General features: G+C 43.5%; 1 protein-coding gene across 3 annotated transcripts in view; it reads right to left on the bottom strand.

The window, feature by feature from the left end:
• Positions 1-15,199, bottom strand: part of PCDH7 (protocadherin 7) — a 274,872-nt gene extending 259,673 nt beyond the window's left edge. For all 3 annotated transcript variants that reach the window (XM_062575424.1, XM_062575425.1, XM_062575426.1), the window contains exon 1: positions 12,005-15,199. In XM_062575424.1, coding sequence (XP_062431408.1) covers positions 12,005-15,172 — 3,168 coding nt within the window. In that variant the 5' untranslated portion in view covers positions 15,173-15,199. The remainder of the gene's footprint in view (positions 1-12,004) is intronic.
• Positions 15,200-18,719: the final 3,520 nt, after the last annotated feature.

Below are 18,719 nucleotides of genomic sequence, written 5' to 3'. Positions count from 1 at the left end.
GCTGCAGAACTCAACTGGTCAGACGTGTTCCTCTCCACTCTGAACCAATATATGACTTTATGGGCAAATACTTATATAAACACTTATGTAAATTTAAGTACTTTATCTTCTGTAGAAGCAATTGTTTTAAGAGGAGCAGTTGAAGAGAAAAGCATGACAATTATGTTTTTTCTAGAGATTTTTCTTTTCTTCATTTCTTTTTAGAAATGAAACACAGAGATAACATCTCCAAACAGTATATATTTCAAATTAAAAAGAAAAGGTTAAAGATAGTAACTGTAAAATTACAAAATGTCTCCATCTGATTTAATATTAACTTACAGGAAAATCTATCATATACCAGGACAGCAAGAAAGATTTGCCTGTGGGCAATACCATTATCAGCGCACAATTAGTTGCAGATTGGAGACACTAGCCTTAGATCTGTTCTCATGCCAGTAATCTGTTTCCTAGCTGATTGAAAACCAACGTTTTGTGATGAAATGCTATTTATTTAGCTACAGTTTGATTAAATGTAAGGGTAATAATAACAAAACTAATAATGCCCAACTCTACATGAAATGGTGTAGGTCATATTTTAATTGAGATATTTTAGTGAAGAAAACGAAATTATTAAATGAAGCAGGATCTGTTACAAGAGAAGCTTTTATAGCAAAGTCATTTTCCTTCGATTAAAAAAACTTTGTGAACACTAAAAAGAAGTCTTTTCTACTGTCAATTACTATAAACCCATCACAAAGTATGAATTCTTAGTTCTTAATGCTAAGTCTTTCAAATCCTCGGATCCTCGGACTTATTTCATTTAGTTTTTTTCTTTGATAACAGATGGATTTTCTTTTATCCTTAGTAATTTGCATCAATAGTAGATCATGAAGTCTTATAAATACATAAAGCCTTTTAGAAACATTTGATAGAGAGACACTTTAGCCAGTCCTTTCATATTTCTGTAACATTAATTCTCCAGGAAGGTTACTGTTTAATTCGAAGAGTTCCGTCACTTTATATATTTAATGAGAACTAGTAAAGAAAAAAAAATACATAATTTCAGCATTCAAGGTTCCTAAAATGGTGTACTAGTATTCAGTGTTAGAAAGTCCAAGATGAATTTTCAGTTCACTCAACAATGTCTGTAAAGCCAGTTGAATATAACATCCTCCATCTTCCTTGAATGTCACGTAACTGACAACATATTTTGCAATAAAATTAATATAAAATTTTCTCAATTTATTTCACGCTGTTGTTTTCCTGAACATTAAAGAATAATCAGGAAGAACCTGAATGGTAGTAATATTTTGTAAATAAATATTTAAAGAACTACTGTTGCACACAAGAAAAAAAAAGATAGCATAAACTTTATGAGTGGCCAGTGACCTCTGTGGAATGTAGCCATGCAGAAAAGGTAGTGTAGTTTTGCAAACATAATTAAACAAGTTTCCTTTACTTTTAGATAAATTTCTCTCAAGTATTTTTCTAAATTCATGTATAAAATCACATATAATATAATTATACAGGCAGCACATCCTTCTTAGTAACATACCATATGATTCAACATACAGAATTATAATTCAAACATCCTGAATTGCTGTGTTACACCAAATTATATTCTTGTATTGGTTTTGCACCTCTTCAAGCGAGCTGCTCTTGTAAAGCCTGAATCTACTGAATGAATCCACACATTTCATAAATCTATATCCTGGTGAAACACCTACTGTACCTATGTGGTACTTATTTGTCATATAAAGTACTTTGTCTTCTAAAGTGCTACTCTTATCTGTACTGTTGCTAGATATTTCAGATATCTGAAATATGGTATTCTATTATATTTTATAAGCATACAATAATAATTGGATAAATTATAACACCCAGACTACCTGTTGTAATCTCTAGGAAAAAATGCTTAGAATTAAAAGCCACTAGGACACTGCTCTGTGTCACATTCCATATTGCTACTTTTACTCACACGAATTAGTACTTGCTCTAGAAATAGTCTAGCTCTATCCATATTCAGAAAGACTTCTCCTGAAATTAAGTGATATATTTAGGCTGTTAAGTTGCAGGCAGCAGAATGAAATTGTAAGTACATAGTCAAAGAAGCCTTATGAATGAGCTTTCTAAATCTACATGACAGTTATGACCCAAGATCAGGGCTGAGGTTCAATGACTGAGTGTGTAGTGACCTGTATTAAACAGAGACTTCAGTTTCCAGTGCAGTTATTCCTTCCGTAAAAGAATTTACAGTGCTACTTGAAAAATGGAATAAAAGCTTTTCTTTCAAATGAATCAATTATTGCCCTTTTGTAAACTTGTGCTGCAACTGAAACATAATTGCAAACTCATTGAAAATAATTTTTCTTCTCTGATTCGACTGAATGATGAATATCTTTTGTTGCTATCACACAAGGCACATGTATGTCATTATAACCAATTCAGAACATGTACATGGAAATAAGGACACTGATTTACCATTTCATTATTCAAATTCTATGACAAGGCAAATTCACTCAGAACAGGAACAACACCCTGGAGAATGAGATCAAATACAGGCTGAAAGTAGCAACGATAAAAGTTGTGAAAAGTAAAAGTGAAAAAATAGAGACTTAAAATACTACTGTGAAAATGCAGAAGGGTGGGATAATTAATATTTTCACCTGCTGTTTCATTATCTGTGTTTCCATTTTTGTATCTAACCTTTAGAAAGACTTCAGGCTACTATAGCATTTGCTCTTGGTTAAATTTAGTGTTTAAAAGGGACTTCCAAATGTATTTGCCTAAGCAAACAGACAGCTTTGGTCAGATAGCAGGCATCATCCCATCTAAGTGACAAAGCTTCGTTTTATAAAGTGGTAACAGTTATCAAGCCAAATCTTTCTCATCTGTATGACTATTAAAGGTTAGCATATGCATGAATAATACCATGACCAAACAGGTGACTGAACAAAGATACATTGCTGTACCACTATTTTGTATTAGAATGTGTTCAATAACAAAATATATTTATACTTTTTGAAATTTCATTGAAGTTACATCATTCCTGTTACAGAGATACTTTCACATTTGGATTCAATATATGATGAAAATCTACTCCCTATTATCTTGCAAATTATATAAGTGCTCATAAATTAATTGAACGAAATTTGATGCACATCATATAAACAAATAAGACATCGTCTCCTATATCTAAATTTTGTTCTAGTATAAAGCAGTCTCTGAATATTATATCACCTGATTTAACTTACAGTGACTGGTATTAGTTTAGTTTTATCAACTTTTGCAGAAATACTCTTAGTTTAAACCAAGATAAGAGAAAACATTACCCTGAAGTTCTGAGGATGAATGGAAAATCAGTTAAGCTAATTGCTGTCAGTATTATTTCTATGAAAATAGAAACAGTTTGTGTCAATTCAAAAATAACTTGCTGACTTAACTTCAGTATATACATGAACATGCACACGCATGTTCTATTAATAGTCATGTGTATGGCATACATATTTGAAAACTATACTTAAGATCTTAACCTAAAGATCATTTTCAACCCTGCCAATATGCTTTAAATTTACAGAGGTATCAAAGAGTGCTTTTTTTTTTTTCCAATAAAAGAAATGAGTTGGTGACAGCTTTTTTGCCTGACCTTGAGCTTCTCTCAGAAGACACACAGGCTTTGTGTCAAATATCTACCAGTGCAGCTCTGTGCAAAAGCCTCAGAAACTTTAGGGTATCTAAACTGACATTAGGATGCATAGCTTTAGAAACCTGAATCACACCTAGAATACCACACCAGTCTCCATAAATTCCTTGTGCTCATTTTTCAGTATAACACTGTATTCAGAAAATCAATTCTACATAAAGTTAAGCGCAAATAAAAGTATTGTCCTGATCAAGGATGTTTTTTCTGAGCGTGAGTCTCTTAGAATGAATTAAAGCAATTCTGCTTCTCATGGATTTGGTATCCAACAGAAGTAGGGACTACTTATCATATTTTATATGGCTCTGGGCCTGAAAGGTCCTTGACATCTATACTTGGAGAGACAATATAAATTACAGCAGCCCCTCCCCCAGCTTCTCTTTAGGAAGTACTAGCATAGAAGATACATTTGACATAAAGGACACATACTTCCTTAGCATCTTGGCCACAACTCCAGTCCAGAAACTCTACTTTTCAGGGAGTATAAGGAAGAATTCTCCATAATCACTAACTGACAGCAACACAGGAATTCTTTTCCTGCCAAGTGACAAGTGTTTTGTTACTTACAATCTGGTACCATAAAGGACCAAATCAGGCAAGACTGTGAGATAAAACTCTCAAATTGTTACAGGATGGCATCAGTATTTTTGTATTCTGTGTTCTGCTGCATACTCTGCAGAGTGTTTTTCAGCAAGTCAGTTAGCTCTTCTTAATTTGTTATCTATAATTTGAATGTATATTATCTGTAAAGTAGATATAACAAACCCTAAATCAGTTTTGTTGCTTACAACTGTGTATTTCTTTCATTTGGGGATTAGAAACTTATCTCTTAGGCTGTTTCATTCAGAACACAAAATTTCTAACAAAATCTCAGCTGAAAGAATGGACATTTGCATTTAGAAGTGTATTCACTGTTCTCAATAAGGTAAATTACGTTTTGAATATACAAATATAATGTTTTTCTTCAACTTCTAATAGTTATTTGTGTCATTTGTGATCCACTTTGAGAAAAATTAAACAATGCTTTGGGGGCTATATTGCAGCATTATACAAGCTAATGGCTGCAAAACAGCTGTGTTACCTAAATGAGAGGATTGTTTGATAGGTGTAAATAACAAGAAAAGAAAGCACATCACTTTCTATGCCTCTCAGTTGTGAATTCGACCTGAATGTTGCTTCTGTTCAAACAAACTTTTAAAAATTCACAACTTTTGCTTTTCTGAAGTTTTCTGATCTCTTCCTTCCAAAAAAAAAAAAAAAAAAAAAAAAAAAAGTAGCAATAATGAGAATGTGGTTGTTCAGTGTGTTCCTACACACTGCTTGTATTTTATGTATCAGCCTTATTACATTCTCTATTTTGTTAAATAGGCAAGTCAAAAGTTGCTCTTCATAGTGATGTTACAACTCTGTCAGTGAAGTCATATATGTAAGAGTAAGAAAATGATTCATTATGAGTACAGTAATTCCAATTTATGTCACTTATATATTTAAGATATTGCCTAACTGGTGTTTTGATACAATTAGTTTTTGAGATTTTGACATCTGTACATGACCTACAAGTTCCTGTATAAATATTTAATTGAGAACACTAAAATAAGAAATTAAGAGATTTTAAATCCTTTTATTGTTGTAAACCACATTTTAGACATCCCAACTAACCTTATTCCAGCATCAGTGTGACATTTTGTCATTCACAATAGCAAGATAAGAGTGACCTCAGAAAGTCTCTGTTGCCTGAAGTACATAGAAGACAGGAAGTCCTAGTTTTTGCATATCATGTGTATGTTCTTCCCCATCTCCTCAAAGATTTTTTCATTAATGTCAAAGCCCAAAGGGACCCTCTAACTTTATCTCATCTCCTGTTTTACTCAGATCTTAAATTCATATATTATTTTTACTTAGATTTAAGGAAGGTTAAAAATTTCACACTGTGCAACTTGGTATAAATAAGAAAAAGCTTGAAAGGATATAGGTAAATTTTGGTTTTCCTATTTACCTGGTGATGATATGCACTTCATATGATAGGAAGTTAACAAGGCTAGACAGGATTGGGTATTGTAAGACCAACTGAAACAAAATAGTCAAAAATATTTTTAATAGCAGTAATTTTATGCCCTTCTTATATTGTTACTGGGTCATGCAAAATACACTATTTGTGCAGTCCACGTTAGCAAAACACTTTTCAATAAACTGCACAGTCATACATACACTCCATATATACATAAGTATGTACTACACCCTTGATTCAAAACCTGAAATAATTCAAATTCATATATAAAAATAAAAAAACTCTTTCTTTTTATTCTGGACGGTAGCTGTTGTTCTATATAAAATTTCTTTTAGTTTTAATTATTGATTAAAATAGCTATTTAGTGTAATGTTAGCAAAGTCCAAAATCGGGTAAAACTCGGACAACAAATCTTCTTATAGCAAAAAAGGAATCAAGTAGAAAAATACAGAAAAAGCATCTCCTGAGCACTTAGTGAGGATGTAATGTAATAAATAAAATAAAAAATCAGAAGTATGGACTAGAAATTACACAGACTAAAAAAAAAAAACTTTGCAGTTTTAACAAATTGTAAATATCTGTTGGATGCAGACATGCTAAAATCACTTACAAAGTCAAGCTGTTAAATGCGGTACTGTATTACTCAAATGTCCACATCAATATTTCTTGTATACATAGTCAAAGAAAATTAGAACAACATGTTAAGATTAGTAACTAAATACTATAATGTTTAGCGAATATAGTAAAGAGTTCACAGTGCTTGAGAAGTATTTAGTTAACTCAGAAACACAGTTCCAACTATTTCTGTAGTCTGATGATTATATTTTAATACAAAATCCAAATGGTAAGTTTTAAATTTCAAAGTAGTCCAGTAGATCACTAACTACATAAACGTTCTAAAACTTTCAAAAGAAAAATTTTAAGGAGAATGTGCCTGAAGCTCCAGGGCAGCTATTTCTCTGAAACAGGGCTTGTTGGTCAAACCAACAAATACCCCAAATACTGGGAAACAAGGCAAAAAAAAAAAATAAGATATGCACTGAGAAAAACACTTACATGGCACATAGACTGACAAAGCAATAGTCAGACTGCTAATCGTGGTTACAGCCCAGGTTCATATCCGTATGTACAATGCCAGAGAGCTGTCTAAGTTGATAAATCAGATTCTATCCTTTTAAAGATGTTTCTCTTTACGCCTTGCCTATAATAGTACACTTCTTTACTTATTCAAAGCATGAATCCTCTTTTACTCAGATCCTGTCCCTTTTGGCTCTGTACATCTCCTGGGAGTGCAGAATGATTCAGTGGTAACTTAGGCATTTGCACACTGTACAAGCCGATTTCACTGAAGAGGAAAGAAAATAAAGACTGTACTTATCAGTGGAACACTTTGTGTTAAATAAAGATAATTGAAGCATCAACAATATAACCCCTTTGTGTTTAATTAGTTCCTCCTTTACTATAAATTGTTTCTAAAGGTCAAATATGGGCCATTTTAAAAAACTGTATGTAAAATATGTATTATAATGCAAATTGAGAACAGAAAAATGAAATACCCTTCAGGACACTTTGCAACAAATAGTTTTAAGGTTAAATGTCTGAAAAAAGTCCTCAGTGTACACACTTATACCTAATGACAATGTTCCCGTGTTTTGTGTCTATATTGGACTGGTACAACCATAACACTATTGTATTTATTATGCTCTAGGACATTTGCTAAGCAGAAAGCTGTGAAGAACTTTGTTGTTGAGTTGCTTGTAATTATTAAGAACAGTTTTTGATATATGTCTATGTGCATACATGTGTGTACATAAGCAAGAAAAGAGATAATACTTTTCTGCATGGTTAAGCTGATTGCCATCTTAATGTATGAATATGGAGTCCTGTTGAGGCCACTGTTACATATATGTATTTATGAGGAAACAGACCTATTTAGTTTATATGTGATAACCAACCAGTCAATATGCTTCTGCAGTGAAACATTCTGGTTAAAGTTTGAAAGGTTTATAAACCAGTTAACTGACTACCCTATAAAAAGTTTCAAAAAAAAAAAAAAGTTTTCTACACCTTTCACTTTTACAGAAAGGAGACTTTACAGGAAATGCAACTAGCTATGCTTGTCAGAACACTGTGGGGTGATAAACATTCTTCCTCACTAAACAGTGTATTTCCAACTAAAAAAGGCATAGAGATAAATCTTAAAGGATTACAGAACTGGCCAGGAAGCAGTACATCCTAAGCAAAGGGATAATGTTACTCAGAAATTCCTATATTGTTTCTTCTATTCCTACTAAGGGTGACATATACTTCTAAAAATATACATATAAAAAAGCTGTAGTGTTTTAAGTAGTCAATAATTATTGTTTGCAGAGTAGATTAAATAAAAAATAAACTAAGAAACAATGATGGGCTAAAAACTGCAAACAAAAATAGGCTCCGAAGAGCCTAGTCTTCAAACAGTGGCTGTTGTGCAAATCTCATATTGACAGTGCAAAACTTCAGTGAAAGAAACCTTCTCAAATGCCATCATTTTGTACTATGAATCAAAGTGGAGAAAACAGCATAAAGTAACTTTTATAAATAATATGGGAAAACAATTATTTACATTTTAAAATTATGATTTATAATTATGATTAAAGATGCAACCCTCCAGACTGCAAAGTGATTCCTGTTACACACTGAGTTTTCTTATCTTTGTCCTTGCTGAAATTTAATAACAACCCAGCTCCTGACAGGCAATGTTCAGCACCCTGAGGGTTTGGATTTAAAAAGGGATCCAGAAAAACACTTGCCTAAACTCATCCCCATTCAGCAAAATACTTGGGTATACGTTTAACTTTTGGCAAGTGTTTAAAACCTATTGAATACTAAGGAATTTAAACGTTTGCTTATCATTAAATATATGTATGTAAGAGCTTTACTGAACAGAATTGCTAAACTGGAGCCTAAAAACAGATTTCAGAGGATGGTATCATGCAAAAAAGACAAGAGTGGCTTTCAAAATAAACTTGTGAAAGGTAGATTGAAAAAAGTGAAGGTGATATGTTAAGTCAATTGAATACATAACTTAGTTTTAAACTTTAAACACTTAATTCAAGAAGGAGGAGAGTTGGTTTTAGTTTTCTCCAATTGCGTTCTCCTATATAGTACTCTATCAAGCAAGATGCATTTGAGAACTCATATGAAGTATTCAAGAAGGAAATGTCATATAATCAAAATGAAAACAACTTGTATTCACTTTGGTACCAATCACTCATGTAAGAAAAGACTTTACTTCCTGGTGGCTACATTGCGGATATACAAATGTATCAATTACCGATTTTAATTACATTAATGGAAAATAAGTATCGCTCTCATCCATAGAACCTAGAACACATACTTCCTGCTCTATTTACTTACTTGTTTTAAAACTTTATACACCTTCTAATGTCTCTTTAGAACAAAAAGGCAGAAATCCTTAGTCAAAGCCAGCACAGAAGGTTCAACTACTCTCTCTATAATGTGCATGCTATTTTGCCTTTTGTATTATTTTGCATGTACAGCTGAACTACAAAACTATCTGCTATAACACCAACTCATAATAGTTTATTTATAACTGCTTCACATTTCTCTATAAAGAACATGCTGAACAAGAGTTTCACCTGGTTTGTGCATTAAAAATACTACTATTTTGGTCTGATAAACCGACAAATGCTTCACTGCCAATGTTTGAGACATGGGAAGTCTATGCACTATTTATGCAAGTATGTCTTAATGCCTACAGTATTATGCAAAAGCATGAACAAAATAATATAAATGTCACACAGCAGCAGACTGGCAAGTACCTATAGGAAAATGGTAACAGAAATCTGTGCCTGATAATCTCTTCTATAAAGGCTTTATTTAGCATTACCCCTACTATTTTCTGAAAACTTTGCTTAACTTACATGCATGTTTTACAGGTGCACAAGAACTTAAAAAGAGGTGGCATTAGAGTATCATCTATAAACTATTCAGGTAAATTAACCTTCATAGCAAATTAGACATCTAGCACAGAAAAAAAACCTGTCAGATACTGAGAATCTAGAGTCATACTAAGCTAAATAAATAATGGAGCAATTCAGACTGTATTTCTTTCAACTTGATTGTTGCAAGTAAAAGTGTAGTAAAGTCATTTTCTTCAACTAAAAAGTCTTTTAATGTATTGTATATCAAAAATATGTCTTTTCAGATTGTTAAATAATTCAAAGCAAAATATATTATTGCAATATAATCTCAAAGAAGGTTTTTATCGAGCAAAATAGTCATCTGTGTGGTATAATCCTTTACCATTCCTGCATTTATCATTCAAGCTATTTCTTCCACTGAAAAGAAATTACACTTTTGACAGGTTTTAATTCATATATTTAGATGAATTGCATCAGCAAGAAAGATTTAGTACCTGGTTCACGTAAGTTCCACTTCTACTTTGTTGTTAGTGTTCAGTAAAAAGTCATGATCTGTCTACTATATGTGTGATAAACCTTACCAGATATAAGCTTGGGCACTTTCTTAGTATTTCTTATTTTATATAGACTATATTTTCAAACTGAAATTGTAATATTCTCTCCAGGAGAGAGCTAATGAAATGTATCACCCAGAAACTACTGTGTCGAATGTTCTATAAAGCATCTGTACGACTTGTAAAACAACATACACAAAACTATTAGCAGGTATTACATCAATCACACATTTCTGGCAATCTGGAGGACTGAGTGGCTTATACAATGCATTTCCTTTTACAGTATTTTAAGTATTTTTAAGTAGAAGGAAAACACTGGTTACACACTGTAAAACTTCAAATGTAGTAGGCTAGCAGACATCTCAAAGTATAAAAAAATGCCATAGTGTACCATATTTGCATGTTAATAAGTTGAAAATAAAGCATTTTTGTGAAACTAGTCAGAATTTCCCTGTTCCAGCCTTGGCTCCCTATTTGCATGAATCAGCATTCATTTATCTCTATATTCTTGCATAACGTGCACTGTAGCTGAGAAAACTCAGAATATGTATCTTACATGGAAAGATGTAATGGAAATCACCAAGAGTTTATCGTTTATGGGTCATTTTACAATCATCCAAACATTATTCCACGGAAAGTGATCTCTGTTCAGGCTACATATGTGTCTTATAAAATAAAACTGACGCACTCATTGGGGCATGATTCTCCACTGTGGTATTCCTGATTTATTTCAGGGATTGCAAAGAATTCCCTCTCATAGCAGTTTCAGGCTGTCAGAGCTTCACTGAAGCGATCTCAGTCAGCAGAGCCAAAATCAGAGCCAGTCACTTGTGGCACTCTTAAATGCAGAAACACCTCACTGAAAGGTTTCACTGAAGTCAGCAGGAACTACAGAATGGGCAGGCAAAAGAGGGCCCCTTAACCTGAATTAATGAATTTCGTGTGATATACATGGAAAAAAAAAAAAACACTATGAAATACACTGAGTCTAAGCTCACTTGCATTAATGTGTATTCAGAGCCACTGCGGAATCCAGTGAAATTCCAATGGTGTAAATTAGATGACAGATAGGCTGGGAGATTATTAAAGGACTTTGATCTTAATGAACGACCTGCTAATTGGCGTCATTAGCGTTTCAACGGCTGCACACACACTCACTCCGATGGCCTTCCGAGAGGCGCGTGTACCTCGGGCAGCAGCCCTTTCCCCACAGCGCCCGCCCGCCGCGGCGGCCGCTTCCCCCGCACCGAGAGCTCGGGGCCCCCCCGCCTCGTGGCGGGCAACGGCCCCTCGGCAGGGGGCTCGGCGGGGCGGGCCCCGCGTGAGGGCTGGCCGCGGGCGGCCTGCGCGCGGGAAAGGGCGCTGCCCCCCGCCCCCTCCCCCCCTCGCGCCGCGCCGACGGTTAGTGACCCGCCCCGCGCGGCGGCTGGCGGCGGCCCCCGCCCGCGGCCCGCCCCTCCCCCCGCGCCGGCGGCCGTTGGGCGCCCGTGTGGGGGCGAGGCGCCCGCGGAGGCGGGGCCGTGCTCACAGCCCGGCTGCCATGAAAAGCCGGCGCAATATCAAAGATTTTTAAAAAAAAAAAAAAAAAAGAAAAGAAAAAAAAACACAACGAAGCACGCGATCTGTGACCGTCCTTCCCGCGTGCCGTGCTCCGCTCCGGGCACCGTGGGGGTGGGCCGGAGGCTGCAGCGAGCCGTCGCTGCGGGCAGCCGCGCCTGTGGCCGCGCCGCGCTGGAGGCCGGGGAGATGCCGGCCGCGCCGCGGCGGGCGCGGGTGCGCGCGGCTCGCCGAGCGGGGCGAGCCGGGTGGCGGCGGGGACGCGCGGCTCTCTTACCTGCTTGCTGTACTTGCTGCTGGCCTGACAGCTGTACTCGGAGCAGTGGTCCGAGCCGATGGAGATGTTGTCGCCGGCGCCCACGAAGGTGTTGGCCGGGGGCAGTTCCTGCACGGCCTGGTGCTTTTTCCCGGCGGTGGGGGACTGCGGGTGCAGCTGGACGGTGGGCAGCGGCGAGCTCGACTTGTAGTGCCGCGCCAGGTCGGGGCTGCCCGGGCCGCCGTTCACCGAGCGGTAGCGCCCGATGCTGGGGCTGTCCGAGAGCTTCTCGTTGACGCTGTCGTAGCGCTGCCCGTTGGGCTTGGAGGCCTCCACGGTGACGATGCTGCTGTAGAGGGGCTGCTTGCCCTTCTTGCCCTTCTTGTCCTTCTTGGGCTTCTTGGCCTTGTCGTGCGGCTGCGGGGTGAAGAAGTCCTCGTGGTCCTTCTTGCCGGCCTCGTAGCCGTGCTTGCCCTTGGAGCGGCAGTAGCGGGCCATGACCACCACGAGGATGAGGAGGATGACGGTCATGATGCCGGCCACCACGCCGATGACGATGCTGAGCCGCTGCTTGCTCAGCTCGTAGCTGGGGTCCCCGGCGATGTCCTGGGCCAGGGGCGTGTGGAGGCTGCGGGCTACCTGGCTCTCCACGACGGTGGCGTTGGAGAGGCTCTCGTTGACGAAGACGTGGAGCAGGGCGGTGGTGGACTGCGGCGGCTGCCCGCTGTCGTTCACCTGCACCACCAGGCGGTGCAGGCCGTAGTGCTTGGGGGCCAGCTTGCCCACCAGCGACACCACGCCGCTGGCCGGGTCGATCTCGAAGAGCTTGAAGGGGTTGCCCCCGACGATGCTGTAGTTGAGGTCGGCGTTGAGGCCGGTGTCGGCGTCGGTGGCCACCACGGTGGCCACCACGGTGCGCAGGTTGCTGGAGGGCGGCAGCACGGTGTAGGAGCTGTTGCTGGGGAAGGTGACCGTGGGCGCGTTGTCGTTCTCGTCCATAACGAAGAGAGACACTGTGGCGGTGGCAGAGCGCGGCGGCTCGCCTCCGTCCACCGCCTTCACCTTGAAGGTGTAGCTGGTCTGCTGCTCGCGGTCGAAGGAGACGGTGGAGTAAATGGTGCCCGTGTCGTTCTCGATGGAGAAGATGCCGGCTGCCTGGTCGTGCTCGCCCGGCTGGATGGAGAGGCTGAGCTCGGCGTTGCGACCCTTGTCGAAGTCCATCACGGTCACCATGCCCACGGGGCTGTTGGGCTGCAGGTTCTCCTTCACGTAGAAGGTGAACACGTCCTGCATGAAGCGCGGCTCGTTGTCGTTGCGGTCCGCCACCCGCACCACCACCGTGGTGGAGCCCTGCAGCGACGGCACCCCTTTGTCACGGGCCGTCACCTGGAACTCGTAGGTGTCGCGTTGCTCGCGGTCCAGCACCGCCAGCACCGACACGTCGCCCGAGTCCGGGTCGATGCTGAAGATGCCGCTCGGCGCCTCCGAGGAGAGGGGCGAGGGCTCCAGGGAGTAGGTGATCTCGGCGTTCTTGCCGCTGTCCGCGTCCGTGGCGACCACTGTGGCCACCCTCTCGCCGGGCAAGTTGTTCTCCGGGAAGGAGACCTCCAGCACGGCCTGGCTGAACACGGGAGGGTTGTCGTTAGTGTCCCCGACCCGCACGAGCAAGGAGTTGTTGCTGGACAAGCTGGGGCTGCCCGAGTCCACGGCCACGATCACCACGTTGTAGTCACGGACAGCCTCATAGTCCAGCGGGGCCGAAGTGTGGAGGAAATACTTGCGCTTGTTCTGCGGCTCCCCTTCGCCCTCGCTGGCCGGCTTGAGCTGGAAGGGCACGTCTCCCACCACGGTGCAAGTCACCACGCCGTTCTCGCCCTGGTCCCGGTCCGACACCTGCACCAACGCGATAGGAGTGTCCACCAGCACATCCTCGGCTACGCTGGCCACCCCGTCCCGCAGCGGGATGCGCCCGATTTTACGGATGTCGATGGTGGGCACGTTGTCGTTCTCGTCGCGGATGTTTAGCACTACCGTGGCCTTGTCTGTCTTGGGGGGCTGGCCGCGGTCCCGGGCCATGACGGTGAAGCGCAGCTGGTTCACCTCCTCGCGGTCGATGCGGTGCAAGACGCTGAGCCAGCCCGAGGTCTCGTCCAGCCGCAGCAGGCGCCTCACGGACTCGGTGGCCGCCCCGAAAACGTACTCGATCTGCCCGTTTACCCCCACGTCCAGGTCGGCGGCTCGCAGTTGCAGGATGGGGGTCCCGGGGCTGCTGTTCTCCGCCAGGTCCGCCTCGTAGACGCTCTTCTCGAAGCGGGGGCTGTTGTCGTTCACGTCGGTGATGAGCACCCTCAGGATAGCCTGCGAGGAGCGGGCCGGGTCGCCGCCATCCCGTACGCGGAGGCTCAGTTCGTAGGAGTCCCGCTGCTCCCGGTCCAGCGCCCCCTTGACGATCAACTGCGGCTGCTTCTCCCCGTCCAGGGTATCGGCCACCTGCAGCTCGAACACGCTGCTGCGGGCCGCCCCGTCCGCCTCCTGCCGCCGCTTGCTGCCGCCGGGGTAGAGGGCGCTCTCGGCGGCCGCGGAAGCCGCCCCGCCGCCGCCGCGCCGGCCGCCGTCCCCGCCGGGCTCCTGCAGCAGCTCGTAGCGCTCGATGCCGTTGCGGCCGAAGTCCCTGTCGGTGGCGGTGGGAAGCAGGTAGAGGGTCCCCACGGGCCGGTTCTCCTCCACGGTGAGCGTGAGGACAGGGGAAGGGAAGGTGGGGGTGTTGTCGTTGATGTCCAGGATGATGACCCGGCCCTCGAAGAGGTCCACCCAGCTCTGCGAGGGGCCGATGACCGACACCTCGAAGTCCAGGAAGCACTCGTTCTCGTCGAAGATCATCTGGCACTGCGGCAGCTTCTCGCGGTCGATGCGCCGCTCCGTGGTGCTCAGCTCCCCGGTCATGTTATCGATCTTGAGGTAGTCGGAGCCCGATTCCAGGCTGAATGTCACCTCTCCGGAGCCTGTCACGATACCCAGGTCGGAAGCCACGTTGCCGATGCGGATGTCGGCGGGTCCCTCCTCGGCCAGCCGGTACCTCAGGAGCTGCTTGGCCGCCGCCAGACTGACCCAGAGCGGCGGAGGCAGGAGGAGCAAGAAACAGCAGCAGCAGCAATGCACAAAACCAAGGAGAGTCCGCATCTTCCTCATCTTCTTCGCACCGAAAACCCCCCTCCTCTCACTCCCACCCGCCCCCCGATAAACTCCCCTGATAAGCCAGCAGAAAGACTGAGCGTCCGGGTGATCAATTATAAAATCCTTCTGTTCCTGGAAACTTATTGTCTCATGGCTGGTGCAGTTGGTGGTCGAAACGCTGCTGTTGGTTCCTCTGCTCTTCTCCCTGCCTTCCAGTTGCGATATACTTACAGTTCACGGGACAGTGTATTTTGCTTTTTAAAGAATCATCTCGGCAGATAGGATGGGATTTTCCTCCTCCTCCCCCTTCTCCTCCTTCTCCTCTCTGATTTTACTGTAATCACTTTGCAAGGTTTGCAATAAAAGCAGGAGCAGCACTGTGCGATATGAAGCCCCCCAGGTCGTCTTCTTCGACACTAGAGTTAACTACAATTCACACACTCTCTCTCTTCTCTCTCTCTCTCTCTCTCTCTCTCAGCCGTTTACGACCAAGGCATTAGCTTTATTCTTCCCCCTCTCTGCACACACAGGAAAAAAAAATGTGATTCGCTTTATTCAAAGGGCTCGTGTCCGGGAAAACTCCAAATCCTCTTAGCAATGGACAGTTCTTAAAAAAATAATAATTAAAAAAGGTAAAGACAAAAATAAAAAAATCCCAATAATGTCGGTAGCTGTACAACTGATAGGAGAAGAACCCCGTGTATTACAGAGCAGTCCATAGAATATCCCCTTTGGTTGGCAGAAAAGCACCCAAATCCATCTTCAGAGATCACCTAAAACGTTCAGCTCTTTCTCCGGAGAGGATTTTTTTAACAACTCTGCGCAAGGTCATTAGTCACAAAGCAACGATACAGAAACTGCAGAAGCCGTTTGCACACAGTTTGCAAGGCTGTAGATATGAACATACACACACAACAGTCCCAAGTTTGTTTTTGCATCCGCAGTTTGTGTGTGTGCCTTACCTGCATTTGCACTGCATGTGTTATAGCAATCTGGATCTGCAGCACTGAGAGCGATTCACAAATGAGATTGCAGTCTCTCTCGCTCTCGCTCGCTCTCTCGCCTCTTCCTTCCCGTCCCAATGCAGGTAACCAGATCTGAACCTGATCCTTTCAGTTCAAAGGTTAGCAACAAGACTGTGTGTCCAAAGGCGATTATTGGTCTCTTGTTAATACACCCGGAGCGGAACAAGATGTAACTGGATCCCCCACGTGAATTAACACAGATTCTGAATTACATCCATACAAGCGGAATGGCAAAGGGGAGGGGAAAAGAGCCGCGACGCGGTTTAAAAAAACACACAGAGTTCTATCTGCAAATAAAATGGTATCAGTCAGTTGTTTCCTCTGATCTGCACCGCCACGGTGGGTGAAATCTGCGATTGTGTATTCCCTCCTGTGCCTTTCAGAGAAGTGTGGCTCAGGCGCTTTCACGGCAAAGCGGCTTGTGCTTTAAAATGTTGAATGGCAACTGAGAAGCTGCTTCCCACTCGGAAGAGAGAGGGGAAAAAAAAAAAAGGCAGTAAACCGGCAAGTTTGCCCAAAGTGGTGGGAGCTGCTGAAGCCTCTCGGTAGCTCTTCCCTGACGCTGCAGCAGTAGAGCCGCCTGCGCTACATACACACAGAAAGAGAGAGAGAGGGAGAGAGAAAGAGAGAGAGAGAAAGAGAGAGCGAGCGAGCGAGGGAGGGAGGGAGGAAGGGAGGGAGGAAGGAGGAGGGAGGACGAGTCAAGCGCTGCACTCCAGAAAGCCCAGCCTTACCCTCTGCCTCCGCTGCTGCTCCTGCTGCAAGTGGGATAGCTGCTCCTCACAAAACACCGGTTCAGTCCTCAGCGCTGATCCTCATTACACGCCAGAGCGTTGCTGCTGTTGCCTTCCCTAAGCCGTGATCGGCAGCGGTTCTCTCCCACCCTTTCCCTCCCCACCTCCGCTCTAGACTGTGAACCGAGCAACGATTTTTAAAGAAAAGATTTACTCGCCCTTCTTTTAGGCAGAGGTGGTGCACGTTCCGGACTCTGCATTTTGCGGAATCACACTGGTAGGAAACCCCGTTTCGCACAGATTCCCACCTTTCCCTGTCGTGTTGGTGCTTTTGTGAAATAGCGGCAGTCACTGTAACTGGATAAAACTCCAGGGAGAAAGGGGGTCTGCTTTAGATCTCAGACTTTCGTCCTGTTTCCCAATTCTGTTCCAGCCTTTGTGGCTCTGTGTTCATGTTCTTCCTATTACTATCATTTGAATGTGTCTTTTCAGCAGTGTTTGTGGGTTTCCTAGGAGAGAAAAAAAAAATCCTCAGAGAAGGAGACTAGGGGAGGGGGGGCGAGAGGTTTAGGAGAATAAACACATGTAAGAAGTAACAAATTTATTTCAGCACAGAGACTTGCTGCTTCGACGATTGCTAAAATGTAGCGTCACCTACCTGGGTACGTGGGAAATAAACTTCAACGTTAAAACTCTCCGCTCAACTTTGTTTATTCTAGCGTCCCTAGCTCGCTTCTCCTTTTGACTTTGTGCCATTTCATTGCCCGTGGCAGCTGCGTGCCGCCGCTCTGCCGGGTGATGCCTGGCTCCTATACCTGTCTTTTCCCTTCTCTGAGAGAAGAGGAGAGGGGGAGCAGGGAGGCTGGCGGAAGAGGGAGGTCGCGGGCGCGCGTGGGGCGGGCCGGGGGCGCCGGGCCGGGAGCGTGCGTGTAGCGCGGGGACGCCGCAGCGCGGCTGCTCGCTCTCCCTCGGCGACCGCGTGTGGGAAAGCAAGTTGTTGCGGGTTCTCCGTGCGTGCGTGTGTATGGGTTGTTCTGGGTTTTAATTGGCTCTGGCGAATAAAGAGAAAATAGTCTAATGCCTTTTTTTTTTTTTTTTTTTTTTTTTTTTTTTTTTTTTCCTGTGGTGGTGACATATTGGAGCGAAAGCAGCCGGATATATTGGGATGGTTCAAAGCAATGGTCACAGCGTGTCTTTGTCATTTGGGGCGGTGAGTCAGTGTGGGAGGGAAGGTTACCACCTCCTTCCTTGGGGAGCCGAGAGCCCCGGAGGGGCAGAGCCCGTGCCACATGGAGTCCGCGCTGGGGAGCGAGCGACTGCCCCCGCTCCGCAGGGCTGGAGGCTTCTCCGCCGGCAGCGGCGGCGGCTGCTCCGGCCCCTGCCGCTCTCGCTGCCTTGCCAGGACGCGAAAACCCTCCCCCGCTGATGCTGGAGACGCTCGGCTTTATATCTGCAGCATCAGCGAGAAAGCCCGGCTCGGCGCAGGCTCAGTGCTTACCGCCGCAGTCCCGGACGGAGGAGGGGGGCTCTGGAGCTCAGCATCTTCGCAGCGGGTTAAGTAGGATTAATACCAAATCCCTATTATATTTGCCAAGCAACTTGAATTTCTCAAAATTCCCCCTCGCTGTTCTGGAGCTCCGAGAGGAGGAAATTTTGCCCACAGTGTAAGATCCAGACATACCAGTACGTAGGAATACCAGCATACTGCATTACACTGGCTCCCTGCACTAGCAATACTATTACAACCCGAAGCTCCCGCTGTTCCCTTTCCTTTGTGCTGTTAAACGCAGCCAGGAAACTTAA

Source organism: Rhea pennata, chromosome 4 (assembly GCF_028389875.1).
Source record: "Rhea pennata isolate bPtePen1 chromosome 4, bPtePen1.pri, whole genome shotgun sequence".
Classification (NCBI taxonomy): Eukaryota; Metazoa; Chordata; class Aves; order Rheiformes; family Rheidae; genus Rhea; species Rhea pennata.
Note: the sequence above shows the minus strand (reverse complement) of the source record. Positions and strands in the feature narration are given on the sequence as shown.